This window comes from Myxocyprinus asiaticus, chromosome 19 (assembly GCF_019703515.2).
Source record: "Myxocyprinus asiaticus isolate MX2 ecotype Aquarium Trade chromosome 19, UBuf_Myxa_2, whole genome shotgun sequence".
NCBI lineage: Eukaryota > Metazoa > Chordata > Actinopteri > Cypriniformes > Catostomidae > Myxocyprinus > Myxocyprinus asiaticus.
Window position 1 is genome coordinate 36105801 of NC_059362.1, and position 21009 is coordinate 36126809.

Sequence of the window (21009 nt, forward strand, 5' to 3'; positions counted from 1 at the left end):
TTAAAATACTTGATTGATTTCCCCAAAAAGTGTAAACACTGTGGCTCTTTGTTTGAGCATCTTGACCAGCCCAACATAGACGACATAGGTTAAACCAATGGCATGAGTTTTTGGTGGGACTATCTGTTTGGTCAACCAATGGCAGAGTCTTAATAAAACCTGTATGACCATCATCAAATTCCATTTGATAATGCATGGAGAGAAGAATTATGAGTATAGGCCAAGTTATTCCGAAGTTATAATGATTTTTGACCTTGTTTGGCCATGCTCTTTGGGCAGTAGGGCACTGTAATTAAAGGTGCACTCACTAATTCTAATCCAAAACACTTTGTCAAATTCTGCAAATATCTCCTCACAGTCTGCTAGCTGTCTGTTCTGTGGGTGGGCTGAAAAAAAAATCTAGTATTTGTACACAGCCCTGGCTCTGTAAATAGGACAAAAACAAAGTGGATCAGACCGATCCATACAACACTACTCCAGCCAATCAGCAACAGGGGGTGGTTCTTGTGCATGCACAGGATGGGGGGTGGGGGCAGAGCAAGAGGGAAATTCATTAGAAGAGCGACTGCAAATCTGGCTGATGTGAACTTTCTAAACTCCAAGGAGGACAAATGGCTGAGAAACAGACCAAGAGAAAAAGGTAAGGCGAATATAAACTAAAAAAGAAGGATTATGATAAATCAAGGGCTAGGAGTGTTTCTCAGGAATCACTGAGTGCACCTTGAAATTGGTCTTTTACGCTCAGGGCACTGCTATAATAATAGGTAGCTAGTTTCATGTCAATACGTCAAAGCGATGCGAAGATACAGCCTCCCTTCCTGTATGGCATCCTTGAAGTCAAATTTTCTGCTGCATTACACAACTACTGTTGCTATATCAAAAAGCTTTTTATAACTTTTCACCAGCATGGTCTGAAGATCATCCATCCCAAATTAAGGGAAGAGAGGATGAAAGACGTAGGAGGAATTTGAAAAAGTATGTTTTGAATTTTGTCAAAAATATGTAAAAATCTAGTCAGAATTGGCATCATAAATATTGAGACTGTACCCAATTAGCGTGCAAATGTTCTCTTTTTACTATATAGTTCTATAGGCTGCTATAGACTCCATTGCAAAAAAAAAAAAAACGAAGAATAATATGGAAATATTGCTTGGCCCCTAGCAGAATCAACAGTTTATCACTCATGCACACCATGGACAACTGTGCACTAGTCATATAAGACATAACACGTCTCCTTCAAATGGACTCCAGAAACCAGCAGTCATGTGACTTGAGTGAGAAACCTATTCTAATTTAATATTGCGCCTCTCTGGCTTTCTGTCTAAGGTTGTATTCACACCAGTTTACGACCAGCTATTCCAACATATTCTGACATATTATGCCTATTCTGGGGTTCAGGAGCTTTCAGGGTTATTCACACAAATCTGTGCTGTATCTACCTGCTGAAAGCTCTGTGTATTAGAGTATTCAGGCCATTGAAGTTAGACATGATTCATGGAAGGATAACACAAATAAAATAGTAAGCTACACTGTTATTACATAGCAGTTAGCTTTTTTATTTTTAATTGTTCAGGTCAACCTTTGACACAATTTGTTGTGCTGATTATATCATTTGTGATGAAAAATGTTGTATTAAATTAACCCAATTCCATGCCCAATTCAATGCCCAATTCCCAATGTGCTCTAGGTCCTCATGGGGGCATAGTGACTTGCCTCAATCCGGGTGGTGGAGGACGAATCTCAGTTGCCTCCGCGTCTGAGACGGTCAATCCGCGCATCTTATCATGTGGCTTGTTGAGTGCGTTACCGCGAGACCTAGCGCATGTGGAGGCTAACGCTATCCTCCGCGCCCCACAGAGAGCAAGAACCACATTATAGCGACCACGAGGAGGTTAACCCAACGTGACTGTACCCACCCTAGCAACCAGGCCAATTGGTTGCTTAGGAAGCCTGACTGGAGTCACTCAGCACGCCCTGGATTCGAACTTGCGACTACAGGTGTGGTAGTCAGCGTCTTTACTTGCTGAGTTACTCAGCCCCCCTGCTTTCAACTGTGTTTGATATAATGGCAAGTGATTTTCTAGTATCAAATTAGCAATTTAGCATGATTACTCAAGGATAAGGCTGGAAATGGGGCCTGTCTAGATTTGATCAAAAATTACTTTTTTTCAAATAGTGATGATGCTGTTTTTTACATCAGTAATGCCCTGACTATACTTTGTGATCAGTTGAATGGCACGTTGGTGAATTAAAGCAAAATCTGTACATTATTCCAAACTTTTGGCCGCCAATGTGTATATATATATATATATATGTTTTTTGTTTTTTTCAAATAAGAATAATTTTCACTAGTGTCCTCAGACTTTGTATCCCACAGTAAATATACAGTTTCCTCTCTTGTACCAAGGGCCTGACCTCAGACTTTGAAAATCATGGATGATGTCCAAAATCTTATGAATGAATGTTACATTTATATAGCACTTTTCTGACAATACACTCAAAGCGCTTTACACAGTGATCAGGGGACTCTCCTTAACCACCACCAGTGTGCAGCATCCACCTGGATGATGTGACAGCAGCCATAGTGCGGCAGTATGCTCACCACACACCAGTTATTGGTGGAGTGATAGAGCCAATTAATGGATGGGGATAAATAGGAAGCCATGATTGATTAGGGCCAATGGGGGGAATTTGGCCAGGACACTGGGGTTACACCCCTACTCTTTTCGAGATGTGTCCTGGGAATTTTAATGACCACAGAGAGTCAGGATCTCGGTTTAACGTCTCATCCGAAGGACGGTGCCTTTTTACAGTATAGTGTCCCCATCACTATACTGGGGTATTAGGACCTAGACTTACCTTACCGTAGATTTTATAAAATTCTATAGCTGTGGGGCAGCAAGTGTTTTAATATTCTACACTAACAACAGGTGGAAATACCTTTAAACAACCAACCAGGAGGATCTCAGCACAGTCAAAGGTTTTAATATGATGCCAGTGATGAAAACGCTGATAACAGCCTTATCTTATTATAGACTTTGATAGGCAGATTTGTTAGGCAGTTGTTTATACCATGCAAAACACTCATGCTACTAAATTCATTATTCATTTGTGAAATCACATGAAAGGCTATTGTGTTTGCTAGTTTGCCAATAGATATAACTCACGTGTGTCATGATAAGGGCATGGGTAAAAGACTCTGACCTAGAAGGTCCTTTTCCAACTCAGATAACAACACCTCACAGGAGATGTTTGAGTTCTATCTGCATTTGCTTCCTTAGTCACACCAATTTAATTACTGTAATTTTTAGGCACTATTTAAGAAAAATAAAAGAGAGAACAGATTGGTTCTTATCAGCAGAACAGTGGAGAAAAACACAAGGACACATAGGCTAAGATTGTCAACCCACTATTTGCAGTGAAAAACAATCGTGTCTAGATTCTTTCAAAATACTACCCAGTTGACTCATGTTCTGGTTCCTATGCTTTAATCCCTGATGGTTTCGAATTTAGACGTATCCAGGGTAAAAAAAAAAAATTACAAAAAAAAAAATGGATCCTTTCTGTGGTCACAAGGCTTTTGTTTTGATGGTGAAACAGTGGGATAAAGGCATAGCAAAATGTCTGTTTGATTTTCCTTAGCCTCTATGATCAAGCCTGCATCTGCATATGAACCTTTAAACACAGCTTATGCATCAACCACCAAGAGAATGCAGAACCCAGTTTAATACATCGTATACCCTGACACGGGCAATCATTTAAATATCAGCAGCTCTAGACACAACAGTCCTATTATTTGTGCTGGTTCAACAGAAGTGCCGCTACAATATAGGCATAACTTATAAAAATAAGGGCATTGAAAAAAAAAAAAAATTATAATAAAAAAATTATAATAATTATATAATATTATATATATAATATATATATATATATATATATATATATATACACACATACATACACACACACACACACACCAAGCAGCCATAACATTAAAACCACCTGCCTAATATTAAGTAGGTCCCCCTCGTGCTGCCAAAACAGCGCCAACCCACATCTCAGAATAGCATACTGAGATTATATTCTTCTCACCTCAGTTGTACAGAGCGGTTATCGGAGTTACCGTAGACTTTGTCAGTTTGAACCAGTCTGGCCATTCTCTGTTGACCTCTCTCATCAACAAGACATTTCTGTCCACAGAACTGCCGCTCAATGGATGTTTTTTTGTTTTTGGCACCATTCGGTGTAAATTCTAGAGACTGTTGTGTGTGAAAATCCCAGGAGATCAGCAGTTACAGAAATACTTAAACCAGCCCGTCTGGCTCCAACAATCATCCATGTGATTATCTAATCAGCCAATCATGTAGCAGCAGTGCAGAGCATAAAATCATGCAGATACGGGTCAGGAGCTTCAGTTAATGTTCACATCAACCATCAGAATGGGGAAAGACATTTTTTATCTCAGTAATATGGACTGTGGCATAATATTTGGTGCCAGATGGGCTGGTTTGAGTATTTCTGTAACTACTGATCTCCTGGGATTTCAAGCACAACAGTCTCTAGAATTTACTCAGAATGGTGCCAAAAACTAAAAACATCCAGTGAGCGACAAAAAACATCCAGCGAGCGGCAGTTCAGTGGACGGAAATGCCTTGTTGATGAGAGGTCAACAGAGAATGTCTAGACTGGTTTGAACTGATGAAGTATAAGGTAACTCAGATAACCGCACTGTACAATTGTGGTGAGAAGAATAGCATCTCAGAATGCTATTCTGAGATGCGGGCTGGTGCTGTTGTGGTGACACAAGGGGGACCTACACAATATTAGGCAGGTGGTTTTAATGTTGTGGCTGATCAGTGTGTATATATATTTATTAATTTTATTATATCAATTTAATTAATTCCTTTCATTTATATAGCGCTTTTCTAGACACACAAAGTGCTTTACATAGTATAGGGGGAACCTCCTCAAACTACCACCAGTGTGCAGCATCCACCTGGATGATGCGACGGCAGCCATAGTGTGCCTGAACATCCACCACACACCAGCTATTGGTGGAGAGGAGAATAGAGTGATGTAGCCAATTCAGGGATGGAGATTATTAGGGGGCCATGATAGATAAGGGCCAATGGGGGAAAATTTGGCCAGGACACTGGGGTTACACCTCTACTCTTTATGAGAAGTGCACTGGGATTTTTAATGACCACAGAGAGTCAGGACCTCGGTTTAACGTCTCATCCGAAAGACTGTGCTTTTTTACAGTATAGTGACCCCGTCATTATACTGGGGCATAAGGACCCACACAGACCGCAAGGTGAGCACCCCCTGCTGGCCTCCCTAATACCTCTTCCAGCAGCAACCTTAGTTTTCCCCAGGAGGACTCCAATCCAGGTACTGACCAGGCTCAACCTTGCTTCGCTTAAGTGGGCAACCAGGCAAGAGTTGCAGGGTGATATATATATATATATTTATATAGTGCATTCAGAAAGTATTCAGACCCCTTCATTTTTTTCACATTTTGTTGTTGCAGCCTTACGCCTTATTTTTTTCACATCAATCTACACTCCATACCCCATAATGACAAAGCAAAAACCAGATTTTTGACAACTTTTCAAATGTATTAAAAAAAAAAGAAAGAAATATCACATAAGTATTCAGACCCTTTGCTATGACACTTGAAATTTAGTTCAGGTGCATCCCATTTCTCTGAATCATCTTTGAGATGTTTCTACACTTTGATTGGAGACCACCTGTGGCAAATTCAATTGATTGGACATGATTTGGAAAGGCACACACAATCTATAAGGTCTCACAGCTGAAAATACATATCAGAGCAAAAACCAAGCCATGAGGTCAAAGGAACTGCCTGCAGAGCTCAGAATCGGGATTGTATCAAGCCACAGATCTGGGGAAGGCTACACAAATGTTTTGGCTGCATTGAAGGTTCCCAAGAGCACAGTGGCCTCCAAAAATCCTTAAATGGAAGAAGTCTGGAACAACCAGGACTCTTCCTAGAGTTGGCTGCCCAGTCAAACTGAGCAATCGGGGGTGAAGGGCCTTGGTAAGAGAGGTAACCAAGAACCCGATAGTCACTCTGGTTGAGCTACAGAGATCATGTGTGGAGATGGGAGAAACTTGTAGAAGGACAACCACCACTGCAACACTCCACTGATCTGGGTTTTACAGCAGAGTGTCCAGACGGAAGCCTCTCCTCAGTGCAAGACACAAGAAAGCCTGCTTGGAATATATAAAAGTACTTAAAGGAATCTCAGACTGGGAGAAACAAGATTCTCTGGTCTGATGAAACGAAGATTGAACTGTTATGTCTGGAGGAAACCAGGCGCCGCTCATTACCTGCGCAATACCATCCCAACGGTGAAGCATGGTGGTGGTAGCATCATGCTGTGGGGGTGTTTTTCAGTGGCAGGGACTGGGGGACTGGTCAGGGTTGAAGGAAAGCTGAACGCAGCAAAATACAGGTCCAGAGCACCCAGGACCTCAGACTGGACGGAACAGTTCACATTACAACAGGACAATGACCCTAAGCATGCAGCCATGACAACGCAAGAGTGGCTTAGAGACAACTCTGTGAATGTCCTTGAGTGGCCCAGCCAGGGCCCGGACTTGAACCCAATCGAACATCTCTGGGGAGACCTGAACATGGTTGTCCACCGACGGTCCCCATCCTGACAGAGCTTGTGAGGATTTGCAGAGAAGAATGGCAGAAAATCCCCAAATCCAGGTGTCCAAAGCTTGTCGCATCATACCCAAAAAGACTTGAGGCTGTAATCACTGCCAAAGGTGCTTCAACTAAGTACTGAGTTAAGGGTCTGAATACTTATGTCAATGTGATATTTTTTTATTTCTTTTTAATAAATCTGCAAAGTTATCAAAAATCTGGGTTGTGCTTTGTTATTATGCGGTATGGAGTGTAGACTGATGTGAGAAAAAAAATAATTTAAAGCATTTTAGCATAATGCTGCAACATAACAAAATGTGAAAAAAATGAAGGGGTCTGAATATTTTCTGAATGCACAGTGTATGGTCTTGTTATGGGCAAGAATGGCACTCAATTGGCTTAATTAAATACATGTAAAAGTTTTATATAAAGCCAAAATTCTGATAAAGAGACTCCAAAAAATAAGTCATTACCCTTACTTAATTGAATTGTAGAAAGTTTTTGCAAGTCAGTTTCATTGAACCAACATAATTTAGTTAAATTAGGTCAAATTAGGTCAAATTAATGTACTATAGTAGTTTTAACTCAACTTTAACAATTTTCTTATGTTGGTCCAAATTAATTATTTTATTAATCATTAGTATTTGCATAACATTTTTCTCCCTATCCAGTCCCATGCAAAGCATGCTCGGAAATGGAAATCCCCTGATTAAGTAAACTTCCATTTCATACATTTAAATGGACAGAGCACAATAAAATCAAGTTGAAAAAATGTTCTAGAATTGTGTTGCTTTAGTTTATTTTAATTAAGTAACTTGAACAAGTAGGAAAAATCCTTTTTTTTTTTTTAGTAGTTGATCGGTAAACAGGAAATAAAACAAGACATTGAAAACTAACAGAACAAGTTTCGGCATGATTTATAGTACTGGTGAAATCAGGTTTGTGAAAAGCTGCTACGGTACTTGAAATACCAAGCTCACTGCATGGCATAAGGCCAACGAACATTATTAACAATCCCTGAAAAGTCATTGCTGCAGTCCTCCAGGATTTGAGATTGACATAAACTTTAAATTAGACTAAACATCAACCACACAAAAGATCTAGGCTAAATACATTTGTTGTTTAAATTTAAAAACCAAATATCCAACTTTCAGGAGCTACAAATTCCTAACCAAAAAATGGGTCACCCATGAACTGGTTACTGAGGTTAGCTTAGAGTCTTAACCACCCTTTAACCCTAATTCCTGGCTTTGGATCAGGAGTTTCCACTACGTGACAAATAAAACAAATTTCACATATGTCCATAATGTTATGCTGAACCACAATTCATTCAACGATGTTCTACCAGAATAACATGCTAAATGGATGATTGGCCATAGTTGTATAATTTGATTCTAAGGAAAAGTGTACAGAGTTTGGAATATGTTAAAATATATATATATATATATATATATATATATATATATATATATATATACACACATATACTGTAAATCTAGTATAGGCCAAAAACATCTTTAGCACTTTATGGCTAAAAATATGAACATATGTCAGCCATGAGGTTACATAGTATTTTAATGCTTCCTTGACTAAAATGTCAGCCAGAATATTTGAACCCGCCTGGTGACTTGCTAAATGTGAGAGAGTACTATCTGTGGATAAGGTGTCCCACAAACTCTAGCAAATTATCATTGGAAATTAAATAAGCAATAGCCTTGATTCTGTGGAGTTGTAGATAACGTCTCGTGCAATAAGAGCAGCAATTCCATTGTGACATTCACTTGACATAAATTACAGGACATTTTTTTTTTTTCCCAATTATCTTAAATTCAAGCCATGGTGCATACAATTATGATGTGATACACTCAAACATAACGTGCTGGTCAAAATGCCAAGCATCTGTTATGACATCATTAGCTACAATTTAAGCCATTTCTGAAAAGACTAAACTGTTGGAAACCATTGCAATCCATGTGCCAAAACTTAAGTGTTTTAAAACAAAAACAAAAGACAATAAATTAGTGTAAAATGAAAACAACTAACTCAACACCTACTAAGCTAACCACTTCCAAAAGTATTAAGTTGCACACAATATTAGGGGTAGATCTTCTAAAAACAGCTATTGCAACCCAACACAAAATAGTGTACTGTTTTGGTTGCAATACTCCCCAAGTTAGTTTACAGATCTAGATCACTACATAGGAGATCATGATGCATGCACTTTTCCATAATCACCATCTAGTTTCTGACATAGTAATACATAATGCCTATTCACCAAATCTGAGCAATCTGTTCTGGCAGGCATACATCAATGGTAGCTTATGTATAACCAAGGCTCCTCTGCGCATACATTAATGGACACTTAAGCATATTTACTTCACCTTTTATTTATTTAAGGCATATACACTCAACGACCACTTTATTAGGAACACCTGTACACCTACTTATTCGTGCAATTATCTAATCAGCCAATCATGTAGCAGCAGTGCAATGCATACAATCAGGCAGATACAGGTCAGGAGCTTCAGTTAATGTTCACATCAACCACCAGAATGGGGAAAAAAATGTGATCTCGGTGTTTTCAACCCAGATGAGCTGGTTTGAGTATTTCTGTAACTGCTGATCTCCCTGGATTTTCACGCACAACAGTCTCTAGAGTTTACTCAGAATGGTGCCAAAAACAAAAAACATCCAGTGAGCAGCAGTTCTGCGGACGAAAAGATCTTGTTGATGAGAGAGGTCAACGGAGAATGGCCAGACTGGTTCTAGCTGACAGAAAGGCTATGGTAACTCAGATAACCACTCTGCACAATTGTAATCAGCAGAATAGCATCTCAGAATGCGCAACACCTTGAACCTTGAGGCGGATGGGTTACAACAGAAGATCACATCGGGTTCCACTTCTGTCAGCCAAAAACATAAAGATGAGGCTGCAGCAGGTACAGGTACTGATGTACCCAATAAAGTGAGTGTATGTTGCAGTTTAAAGATGCAGTAGTTATGGTGCTTGCTAAAACATTTCAGTACAAATACAATCTATGTTCTAGCAAATAATAATAGATTGAAATGAATCCTTGTATATATTAAGTATAGTTAATAAAGCCTAAATATATGGAAAAAGCTATGTAAACACTGACATGCCGCACGTGTTATGTTTTTAGTGAGTGACACCATAACATTTTCTGCTTTGCGATTTATTTTTTATTTTTTAATTATTATTATTATTATTATTATTATTATTTATTGTCCGAATATAACGCTGCTTAAAGTTAATCCTAAACTAGATACAACTGTAACAGAAAAGGGCAGTAGATGTGCTTGAAACATCAGAAAGCAAATAAAACGGCATTGCGTAAAACGACACAAAGATCTTAAAAAATGATTACTGGTAAATGTCACAACCCACGCGCACTGCGCAAGCAACAGAGCCACCATAATGGTGCACTAAACTGTGCCTTTGAATATATGATTTCATAGTTAGATAAGTTACATAGCCTACGATGTTAAGAGCTGCCTGTTACCGGTGTCAGCAAACGTATAACGTTCCCTTAACGTTAGCGTATGGCTGCCTTTGGTTTTATTTTGGGAACCAACGTTCTAGGAACGTTATTTTTAGGTTTTATATTTTTTTAATACCATAATCAAACCTTCCCAGAATGAAAACCACCGACACAGTGTACCGGTATATCCACGCTAGTGTTTGTGTAATTTTTGCAGGCTGTGCTTACATGCAATAGCTGTGGCTACTGCTTGTAGGAAATACCATGCGTGTACACCCGACATTTGCTGTTGTAAAGAGGTAACACCATTTCGTCACCACGCCACATCCATGTCAATACTGCTCTACACTGTGGAAGTATACACTGCTAACGAAGCGATACAATTAGAACGCTCCCATTACAGTCGACAGTTTTAAGCTCCCTTGTCAGTATGCTCAACCAGCATGCAATGTCTTACCTTGGTCAGAGTTCATCTGATGAATAATGAGAGATGAATGTTCAAAGGTTTTAGCCTGTCTCTACAATTCAGACCACCCCTTCTCTCCTTGACATCAGAAGTGGTTGCCTGATGGCTGATTCACATGTGCTTCTGACGTCACCCTGGACCGTCATCATACTTCTTCTAATGACGTTTATTACATCTATTTACGAAATGAGAAGCATTTGAATCGTTCTTTGTACCCTGAAAGTTTTCCTCCATTAATTACTGATAATGCTGAATATAAAGAATTGTGATTTTTTTTTTTTTTATTGTATGTTTCTCCTATCACCAAAATAAAAAAAAATAAAAAAAACAATTCCTTGTGTACATGAGCACACTTGGCAATAAAGTTAATTCTGATTCTGATTCTATTATTATTAGCAGTGTTGGATAAGTTACTCTAAAAAAGTAATTAATTACTAACTACTAATTACATCTTCTACAGTGTAATCAGATTAATGTACTAATTACTCTGTTTGAAAAGCAATGCATTACTTATTACTAATTAATTTCTAAAACCCTTATCAACCTCAACCAGATGAAAAATACAAGGATAGACATTTAACTGTTCTATTAATTCTTTCAAATAAATCATATAAAATCAAATTATTCATGAACTTGCCAAAGAATTTAAGGGGGCAGCGTTAAATTAGAAAACATATAGTTTAACATTAGAGGTTAAATTTCGATTATTTTATATAGAATTGTTCTATAGTCTATAAAATATATAACACAATTACACCAGAAGTAACAGTAATTAAATTATTGAAATAATAAGAGTAATCCCTATTTTCAATGGAAAAAGTAAATTACAGTAATTACTTGGTACTGCATTACACACAACACTGCTTATTAGTATGAACTTAACATTCCCAGCAAACACAAAATGTTCCCATTTATTTTATTTTTTTCTATGGACGTTCTTTTTAGGTTTTTATTCTTTAAACAACCATTAACTAGCCTTTCCAGAACGTTGCAGAGATTTTTTGTGAGACAACCTAACAAGACATAATAAATAATTCTATCTAATTTTTTTTTTTTTTTTTTTTTAACGTTATATTTTGTAAAATATTTTTTTTTTATATTTCAATATCTTTTTATTTTATTTGTTTATTATAAATGTTGTAGAGAGGTGTTTGATATATAATGATTGACATTAGTGTAGTAGAGCATTTTATTAAATGCAGAAATTAAGATCAGGGTATAGGATGTGCAGCCAAAAAGCATACAGTATACATGTTTTATTTCCAAAAGGCTTATTGATCAATCTTCCAGTGCAAGAGTTCTTATTAATATGTTTAAGATCTTACCATGCATAAACTACAAAATAAATATTCCAGATTCCATCCATGCTGCATAATTGCTTCAGCACTATTGGTGGACTGACCTAACCACTTGCATCTGGTTACTCTGCAATGCCATTACACAGCTCTAGGATCACAGCTCTATTACTCACAGCTTTAGGAGGAACACCTCAGCATTAACCCGCTCACCATTCTGAACAGCACTGTGGCAGCAGTGGAGTCATTCAGGTTCCTGGGCATTACCATCTCACAGGACCTGAAGTGGGAGACCCACATAGACTTAATTTTGAAAAAGGCCCAGCAGAGGTTGTACTTCCTTTGTCAGTTGAGGAAGTTCAACCTGCCACAGGTGCTGCTGATACAGTTGTACTCGGCAGTCATTGAGTCTGTCCTCAGCACTTCTATAACTGCTTGGTTTGGTTCAGCTACCAAGTCAGACATCAGAAGACTTCAAAGGATAGTTCGAACTGCTGAGAGGATTATTGGCACTCTCCTACCCACCCTGCTAGAACTGTAAACATTCAGAGTAACAAAAAGGGCTGGTAAAATCATTCTTGATCCCATTCACCCAGCACACTTCCTTTTGAACTGTTGCCCTCTGGCCGACGCTACAGAACAGCCAGAGACATTGTGTTTTTTTTGTTTTTTTCTCCCCTCAGGCCATCCACCTCATGAACTGTTAAAACTGCCCCCAAATACTTTCTTTTGGTCAATACAACCATGTACAATATTCAATCTATTCCTACTTATATCCATATTTCATTTATATACTTTAACATATCCTACCTTCAATACATCACCTGCACATATCTGTATATTAAATATTCTAACAACATTATTGCTCTATTGTATATTTCTCTTTATATAATTTTATGTTACTATATGTATCTATGTTTGTATGTATGTGTATACATTGCATTCTCTTGCATTGGAAGCTTCTGTCACCATGACAAATTCTTTGTGTGTGTGCAAGCACACTTGGCAATAAAGCTCATTCTGATTCTCAATTGTTCTATCTCGTCAGTATGCATAGGATTTATTTCACAATGGAAACATCCTTTATAATCCTAAAGAGTAACCTTTTGAATCCTTGGATCACAAAGTCCCCTCAAACTCCAATCATATACGTATGTCAGTCACACAATTCAGAACATATCCAGGAAAACCATAAAAATACACACAAGGCAAATGTTTCCATTGTTTAATAAAAAATAATGCATAATAAACTTTTTACAAAGTCAGGCATATAAAGATTGCTTACAAGGAAAATGGGGAATATCCACAGCAGTATGTATTTTCAAATTGAATTATTCAGAGGACACCACCGTTTAACTAAACATTTTGTTAAAATTGCATTTATCAAGATAGCTCTGATCTCTCCTTGTGGGTACAGCAATCTAAAGTATTGTGGGATTACTACTCCAAGTATAAATAGAGTGAATGCCGTAAAAGGAATAGTTCACCGAAAAATGATAATTCGCTCATCATTTACTCACCCTTATGGTGCCTCAATCTTGTATGCCTTTCTTCTGCGGAACAAAAACTGAGATAATTTAATGGAGATATGTTTGTTTGTCAGTACAATGCAAGTGAATGGTGACCACATTTTCGAAATCCAAAAAGGACATTAAGGCTGTATAAAGGTAATCCATATGACTCCAGTGGTTTCATTCATGTCTTCTGAAGTGATCCAATCGGTTTTGGGTGAGAACAGCCCAAAGTATTATTCTTTCTTCACTATAAATCTTGACATCAGCAGTCACCTTGGCAATCATGATTTCAAGCTTGATTACACCTCCTAGTGCCGTATAGCGATCTGCACATGCATCAAGCACTAGGAAATGTAATCAAGCTTAAAATCATGATCGTGCCTAGCAAGATGTGGCATAAAATGATTTAGATTTTGGTATGTTCTCACACAAAATTGACTGAATTGCTTCAGAAGACATGGATTAAACCGCTGGAGTTTTATGGATTACTATTATGATGCCATCATGTCCTTTTTGGAGCTTGAAAATTGCCACCATTCACTTGCAATGTATGGACCTACAGAACATCATCATATGTCCATTAAAATATCTTTGTTTACGTTCAGCGGAAGAAAAAAGAAATACGAGTTTGAGACGACATAAGGGTGAGTAAATGAGAGAATTATCATTTTTGTGTGAACTATTCCTTTAACATAGTCCTGCACAATACTAGAATGATTTCTGTAATGTTTATTTGTATGGCAGCAACACAACTACAGTGTTGCTGCCATGAGAGTCCATTAACTCAGTTGAGTTTTCTGATGACTATGTTTATGTCCTCAGTTCTGGGTCCAGGGTCCCCAACATCTTTCATTAATCCAACTTTGTCTCTAGCAGCATGTCATGGTACAGACAAATGGAATGGCCACAGAAAGTTGTTTACAACCCTGAAGTTCTTCCCAGCAGAATAGATCTCATGGATAACATCCTCCAAACAGATGATCCCGTATTTTCCTTGAAATGCAAGCAGAAGAACGTCTGAATATTTTCTTAAATTGTTGGTATGAATGCAAGAAGAATTTTGCGCATCCAGATAAACCAAGACAAATTATACAAGACCTTTTGAACTGTCAGACTTTGCATTCCTACAAACAAAAGACTTTAAAAGGTCACACATCTTCAGTGTATTTTTACAGTTTCAATTTGTTTTAATTTGATTTAGTTGTTTATTTTTATAAAACATCAATTTAGTTTTACATGACTTTTCTACACTTTCTCTGGCATTTTTTTGCTGATTTACCTTTGAGTTCTACTGTATGTAAATGTCAATTATGATCCTTACCTAGATTCTGCTCTGAGTGTGTTGTCTGTAAGAGGAACCTTTCTCTTATCAATCTTTGCCTGACCTCTTTTCAATATGAGCTCACGGACTGATTTTAAGTTGGGAAACCTGTCAAGTAAAAGAATAAACCAAATAAGTGCAGTTCAACAGAGAAATGAGAGGAAAACTCAAAATAACTTAGCAAAGCCTAATAACAAGCATACGAAAGAACGTCATATGATTATCTCACCCCCATGCAACATAAGGCTCCACAGTCTTGAGCATTTTTAAAGATGTATTGCTGACTTTTACAAAGGTGCCACTGAAGATCATCCTCAGCCTCAGCATCTGAATATCTTTCATACTTTAAGGTTCACACCTTTAATCCTAAAAGCAATGAGCAAAGATTTAACCCACACAAAACCACCGATCAAGTGACCTAACAGACAAAAGGCTTAACACCAATGTGAGTGAATGATGCATAAGTGGGAATTACTCTCTGATGCGGACAGCAAATACCAAGCTGTGCTTTGCTGGTGGCAAGGCCGGTGGAGGTCTTTGTTTGAGCCTTGCGTGTCGTGTCTCATCTCGATGTCTCCTCCTGCTGTTTTTTAAGAACTCCTCCAAGCGCTTAAACTTCAAAGGAATTCCCTTTTGTACCTAGTAAATGTTTTTTTTTTTTATTACATTTTTAATCTGGTTCTGAAAAAAAACTGTTTGTTATTAACAAAAGTACCTTTTGTGGAGTGAATTCTTACTTTTCTTTTCTGTTGTAATACAAGTTTGGCTTGAGTTGCTTTGATAGCCTGATATTTCTTGCGTTTCTTGAGAAGGTTCTCAGGAACCAGCTTGATCACTTTCTCAGTTCTGAACAAAAATAAAAAAAAAATTTTTTTTATTAATAATAAATCAGTTTCAAGTAAAAGATAAAAAAAAATGCAAAAAATTTCACTCTTAAGTTTTGTGCCGCTCTGTATTGGAGCTTTTCTTAATCCTTTAATAGTTTTGTGCAATAAGATGTTATAGTTATTTAGCCTATTTATTTGTTAAATATCCTTTAGTCACCATGTTGAAGTGCTGCGCTTAGAGTCTCTATATCCCTCTGAAACGCGTCTGATGGGGGTCACGTGAATATAATGGAGCGTAATAAATGTGTATCTTTAACACAGACTAGTCGATTAATTGTTCAAACAACAGGCCATTCATTAGTCGACTAAGAAAATGTATAGATTTGACTCCAGTGGTTAAAACCATATCTTCAGAAGTGATATGATAAATGTGGGTGAGAAACAAGTCCTTTTTTACTATCAATCTCCACTTTTACTTTCACATTCTTCTTTTTTCATATTTGGCGATTCACTTTCTTTGTGCATATAGCCACTTACTGGGCAGGAAGGAGAATTTATAGTAAAAAGGACTTGTTTTTACCCTCACCTACCATATCACTTCTGAAGACATATTTTAACCCTGTTGTCTTTTGATTACTTTTATGCTGCCTTTATGTGTATTTTGGAGCTTCAAACTTTTAGTACCCATTCACTTTCATCGTACATGGATCTACAAAGCTGAAAAATATTTGTGTTCAGCAGAAGAAAGAACGTCATACACATCAGGGATGGCATGAGGGTGAGTAAATGATGAGTGAATTTATTATTTAGTGAACTATCCCTTTAAGGGACAGTACCTCAACCTATCCTCCGATTTCATGGACAGTTCAGAACGACATTATTTACAAATGAAGTACATGCCACGTTTTAGCTTTCTGACAGCGGACTCTATCACTTGCATCGCATGAGACCAATGTGATCAACAAATGACAAATATGCATTTTATAACGTTATCTTCTAGGAACGTGCTTCTTATACAAACGTCTAAAGCAATCAACATAATACAAATACAACCAAAGCTACTGCAAATAAACAGGCCAACGCGTTTTCACACTCCATACTACAAGTTTTTTGCCTATAGTTGCTGTTGACAATCAAAAAAAATCAAAAAAAAAAAAAAAAAAATTACTGTCCCAAAAATGTATTTTGGCAGAACACACTCGCTATCCAATTTAAGCATTTGCAAAAAGATAACACATCGGAATGGTCTGCAGTGTGATCACAGCTTCTGATCTACGCTCGACTGGACAGTCGCCCCATGTGAAAACAAGCTCTACTTAAACACTAAAATACTATGGTTAAATTGTATCATTCACTAAACAATTATAGGCATCACAAAGATACTAATAAATGGTAAACATGACAAAATAGAATCAATATTCAGTTTAGACTGCTTGAGATTTTCGTGTAAACTCAAAAACGCACCCAGAATCTGCCATCGCTTTTGATGTAGACACTTCCTGTCGCACACATATGACGTCGTTGACTTGCCGTGCGTAACACCGCCGCCTTTTGCTTTGGGGTGTCTATTGCAGATCAGGCAGACTCAAGATGACCACCATGTGACAAATTCATCGATACAGAATTAAAATGCGAACACATGCTACACAATTTAACCAAATTTAAAATGGCCACAATGAAGTTACACATCACAAAATATTTTTTTTTCTTTCTTCATCTCTAATATCCACAACAACTTCCGTCCGAGTTATTTACTTTAACTACTAGCTGCATGCTCTCAAAATTGTTTTTAACTAAACTCTTGAATTCTTTCATTTCTGTTTTCCTTTGCACAAGGCTAAATTTTTAGTCTAGTCTTCTTTTGGCCAGATGTATTAAGATTGATCTTTGAGAGAGAGTGTTTAGTCCATTATAATGGATCATGTCTCCTCAATGTTGTTCTATTCAAATGGACAACATGTTGCCATGCTCTTTCCCAAGCTACAAAGAATGCCAATTAAATGATGCCTCTTTTGTAGTGTTTTACTGTTTTGTTATCTTCTGCTCACAACCCACACTAAATCTATTGCATTCCTGCAGTGGCAAATAAATGATTCTGATTCCTGATTTTGTTTCAGTTTTATTCATACCTCATGAGCAACCACTCAAAGTATGTGAGTGAACTGCTGACAATGATGTCAACTGCTGTATTTGAAAAGTGGGTTAATATTATTAATACATTTTGAAGTCTACAAACAGTTCAGCAAAATACTATATGCTGTATGTCTCTAAATTAACTAAAATAATTTTTTGATTTAATGAACAGTTGCATATTGAACACTAAGTTAACTGAGGCTATTTGCTGTATTTTATTGACTGTAATGGCAATAAAAGGTATATGGTTTGATTAATCGGTTTGACAAAAGACAAACTAAAACATGTGCTGGTTAGATTTATGGATGTAAATGATTAATGATTTTAAGCCTATCTGGAATTTCAACGATGCTTGATAAGAACAACATCCATGGGGCCTGGGTAGTTCAGTGAGTACTGATGATGACTACCACCCCTGGAGTCGTGAGTTTGAATCCAGGGCGTGCTGAGTCCAGCCAGGTCTCCTAAAGCAATCAAATTGGGCCGGTTGCTAGTGAGGGTAGAGTCACATGTGGTAACCTACTCGTGGTCGCGATTAAGTGGTTCTCGCTCTCAATGGGGCGCGTGGTAAGTTGTGTGTGGATCGCAGAAAGTAGCATGAGTCTCCACATGCTGTGAATCTCTGCGGTGTCGTACACAGCGAGCCACGTGATAAAATGCATGGATTGACTGTCTCAGAAGTGGAGGCAACTTGTCCTCTGCCACCTGGATTGAGGTGAGTAACCGCGCCACCACGAGGACCTAGTAAGTAGTGGGAATTGGGCATTCCAAAATTGGGGAGAAAAGGGGATAAAATAAAAAAAAAAGGAACAACATCCATTAAATATTTTAAAGACCATTATCTGGTTAACACATGGCATGTTGGACAAGGTGACTGTGGTGAGTCACTTCTTTAATAAGCTGGGACATACTGTAGGTTAGTCTAAGCCAAATAAGTGTTAATTTTCAACTTGAAATCTCTATCAGTTTCAGTTTTATGTTTGTGCATCAGTACTGCCAAAGCATTAATAGCTGAGCTACATACAAAGAAGATAAAAACGTGAAACAAAATATTGCAAAACAACATACATAATATAAGAAAAAAATACAAAATATACAGTGAATAATTAACAAATTTAAGTTAATGTTAAATAATAAAGATAATGTTACATATATATATATAAAACAAATTAAGCTCAATTGATAGCATTTGTGGCATAATGTTGGTAATAAATAATAATAATAATAATTAATAATTTGGACTCGTCCCTCCTTTATATATATAAAAAAAGAAACAAAAATCGAGGTTACAGTGAGGCACTAACAATAGAAGTGAATGAGGCCAATTTTTTGAGGGTTTAAAAACAGAAATGTAAAGCTTGTAACTCTTCAAAATCACTCACTTTCTGTTACTTTCTGTAAGTGTATACTTTCTGTTACTTTCTGTAACAGTGTATACTTTCTGTTAAAACGTGTGTATTATTTTTGCTGTAAAGTTGCTTAAATGTGCACTTAGTAATTCTTTCCTCATTAAAAAAGTTTAACTCCTAAAGACATGAATTGTAATTTTGCAATATATGTAGGAAATCATAACCACTCACATTAAAATGAAGACTTCAGTCATATCAGTAACTTTATAAAGCTGTTTTATTCTACATGGTGAGGGTCAGCACATGGGAGCTGCCATGTTAGAATCACATGACCAGTCGAATACTTTTAGCTTAATCTCAGTAACCGTCCTGTTATTTGACACTTTCACTCATCGATTAAAGTAATCATGGCTGACTGTGAATACTACATTTCTACAATGGCATCTGAAACTGAAAACTATTGATTTAAAATGATGCTACATCCAAGCCACTAGGTGTCATGGTAAGTCCAAGATGACACAAAGACAAAAGTCGTCGTCATGGCAACAAAGTTGTAAAATTGTATATAACTTTACACAGAAAAGGTTAGTAAGCGATTTGATCACACCAAAATCATGATAACAAGTATATTGTTTGCATCTTGTGGCTTTACTCTAGAAACACTGAGTATTTCAACATTTACAGACTGGCCCCATTTACTTCCATTGTAAGTGCCTCACTGTAACCCCGATTTTTGTTAATTTTTGTGGTAATCAACATTATGCCACACATGCTGTCAACTGAGCTTTACTTGTATTGAACCCGGAATATTCGTTTAAGAAACAGCCATAGTAAAAATATGGTGTAGATGCTCTCATTTTCATAAACATGGACTTTTCACTTAAATGTACTACGTGGGTAGCCCAAATAAAAACACAGTTTTTCACCCTTTAAGTGACAACTCCATAAAAATATAGTGTAAGCCAGAAGTAAAGGATTATCTTTAGGAAAAGGGAAAGAATGACCAGCTGAGGAGGAGTCCAGAGAAGTCAACGGCCGAGACTGCAAATTTAACGAAAACATAGGGCATATTAATTCATGTTGATACCCTAGTGGGCCACTGTGAGTGGCCGCGCTCTGTACCCTACATGATGGACCCCGTTATAGTACGTCCATGCACTACGCAAACCCAGCGATCCCTCAATCTAGCAGAAACTTGCGCAACCTCGCCGATATCCAAATCATGCGTCGCCCCTCGACCGCCTCGACTCTGCCATACCGATCAGCGCAGTCGCGCACCTTCTGCGTGACGTGAGTGATCCTCCTGTTTGTTTGTGTAGCTCGAGGATGAAAATGGCGGTGACGAGAGATCAACGCGAGAATTAAACACACAAATGACCATTTGAATCGGATGACAGTGTCACTGCAGCACCACAAAGGAATACAGAAGTACCTTAGCGTCAACTGAGTGAATTTACAACAACAAACACCCGGAGTTTCACGGAAATAAACAGCGCCCTGGAATTAAAATAGCTCCTGAAATAGCTCCCGTTAACCTCGTTAGCTTAGCTAGCCTTCAACTGGAAGATTCAACAGCCACAACAGCACCACGTTAGCGGAATTATTCTGTCAGAATAAGATGAACTACGCTATGTTCGCCTTAAATCTCACATTCAAGCTCGCCCGTGGGCGCTGGGCTTGTAGAAATATTTGAATCTGACTGAATGCATAACTAATTGCTCTATCTGGCAACGTTAGCCAGCAAACACCATCCACCAGCCTTCCAAAAGTTTAGCGAGCATCTGCGAGAGGAACACAGAGTGAACAGGTAACTGAAGTGCATTCATATTGTGTATTTGTTGATGTTAAGTGAGGAGATCATGTGGCACGGCTGATCCAGCCATTTGAACAGCCATATGCAGAACTGAATGCTACATTCTCAAAAG

General features: G+C 37.7%; 3 protein-coding genes across 12 annotated transcripts in view; 1 reads left to right on the top strand and 2 right to left on the bottom strand.

The window, feature by feature from the left end:
* Window positions 1-10754, bottom strand: part of slc5a6a (solute carrier family 5 member 6a) — a 33275-nt gene extending 22521 nt beyond the window's left edge. Inside the window, exon 1 of one of the 2 annotated variants that reach the window (XM_051725168.1) lies at window positions 10637-10754. The gene's annotated coding sequence lies outside the window, so the exon portion shown is untranslated. The remainder of the gene's footprint in view (window positions 1-10636) is intronic. The other variant, XM_051725169.1, reaches the window with a different exon arrangement.
* A 2397-nt stretch (window positions 10755-13151) lies between these two features.
* rpl7l1 (ribosomal protein L7-like 1) lies at window positions 13152-17098 on the bottom strand. Its single transcript, XM_051725174.1, is given in 8 exon segments — window positions 13152-14447; window positions 14776-14789; window positions 14791-14883; window positions 15005-15116; window positions 15119-15141; window positions 15251-15414; window positions 15513-15621; window positions 17067-17098. Coding segments are annotated over 8 exon segments (738 nt in total). The 5' UTR covers window positions 17081-17098; the 3' UTR covers window positions 13152-14238.
* Window positions 17099-20370: 3272 nt separating this feature from the next.
* LOC127456684 (nuclear receptor coactivator 1-like) overlaps window positions 20371-21009 on the top strand; it is a 104085-nt gene continuing 103446 nt past the window's right edge. For 7 of the 9 annotated variants that reach the window (XM_051725158.1, XM_051725154.1, XM_051725157.1 and 4 more), the window contains exon 1: window positions 20372-20891. The gene's annotated coding sequence lies outside the window, so the exon portion shown is untranslated. Of the gene's footprint in view, window positions 20892-21009 lie in introns of all 9 variants that reach the window. The other 2 variants (XM_051725161.1, XM_051725164.1) reach the window with 2 other exon arrangements.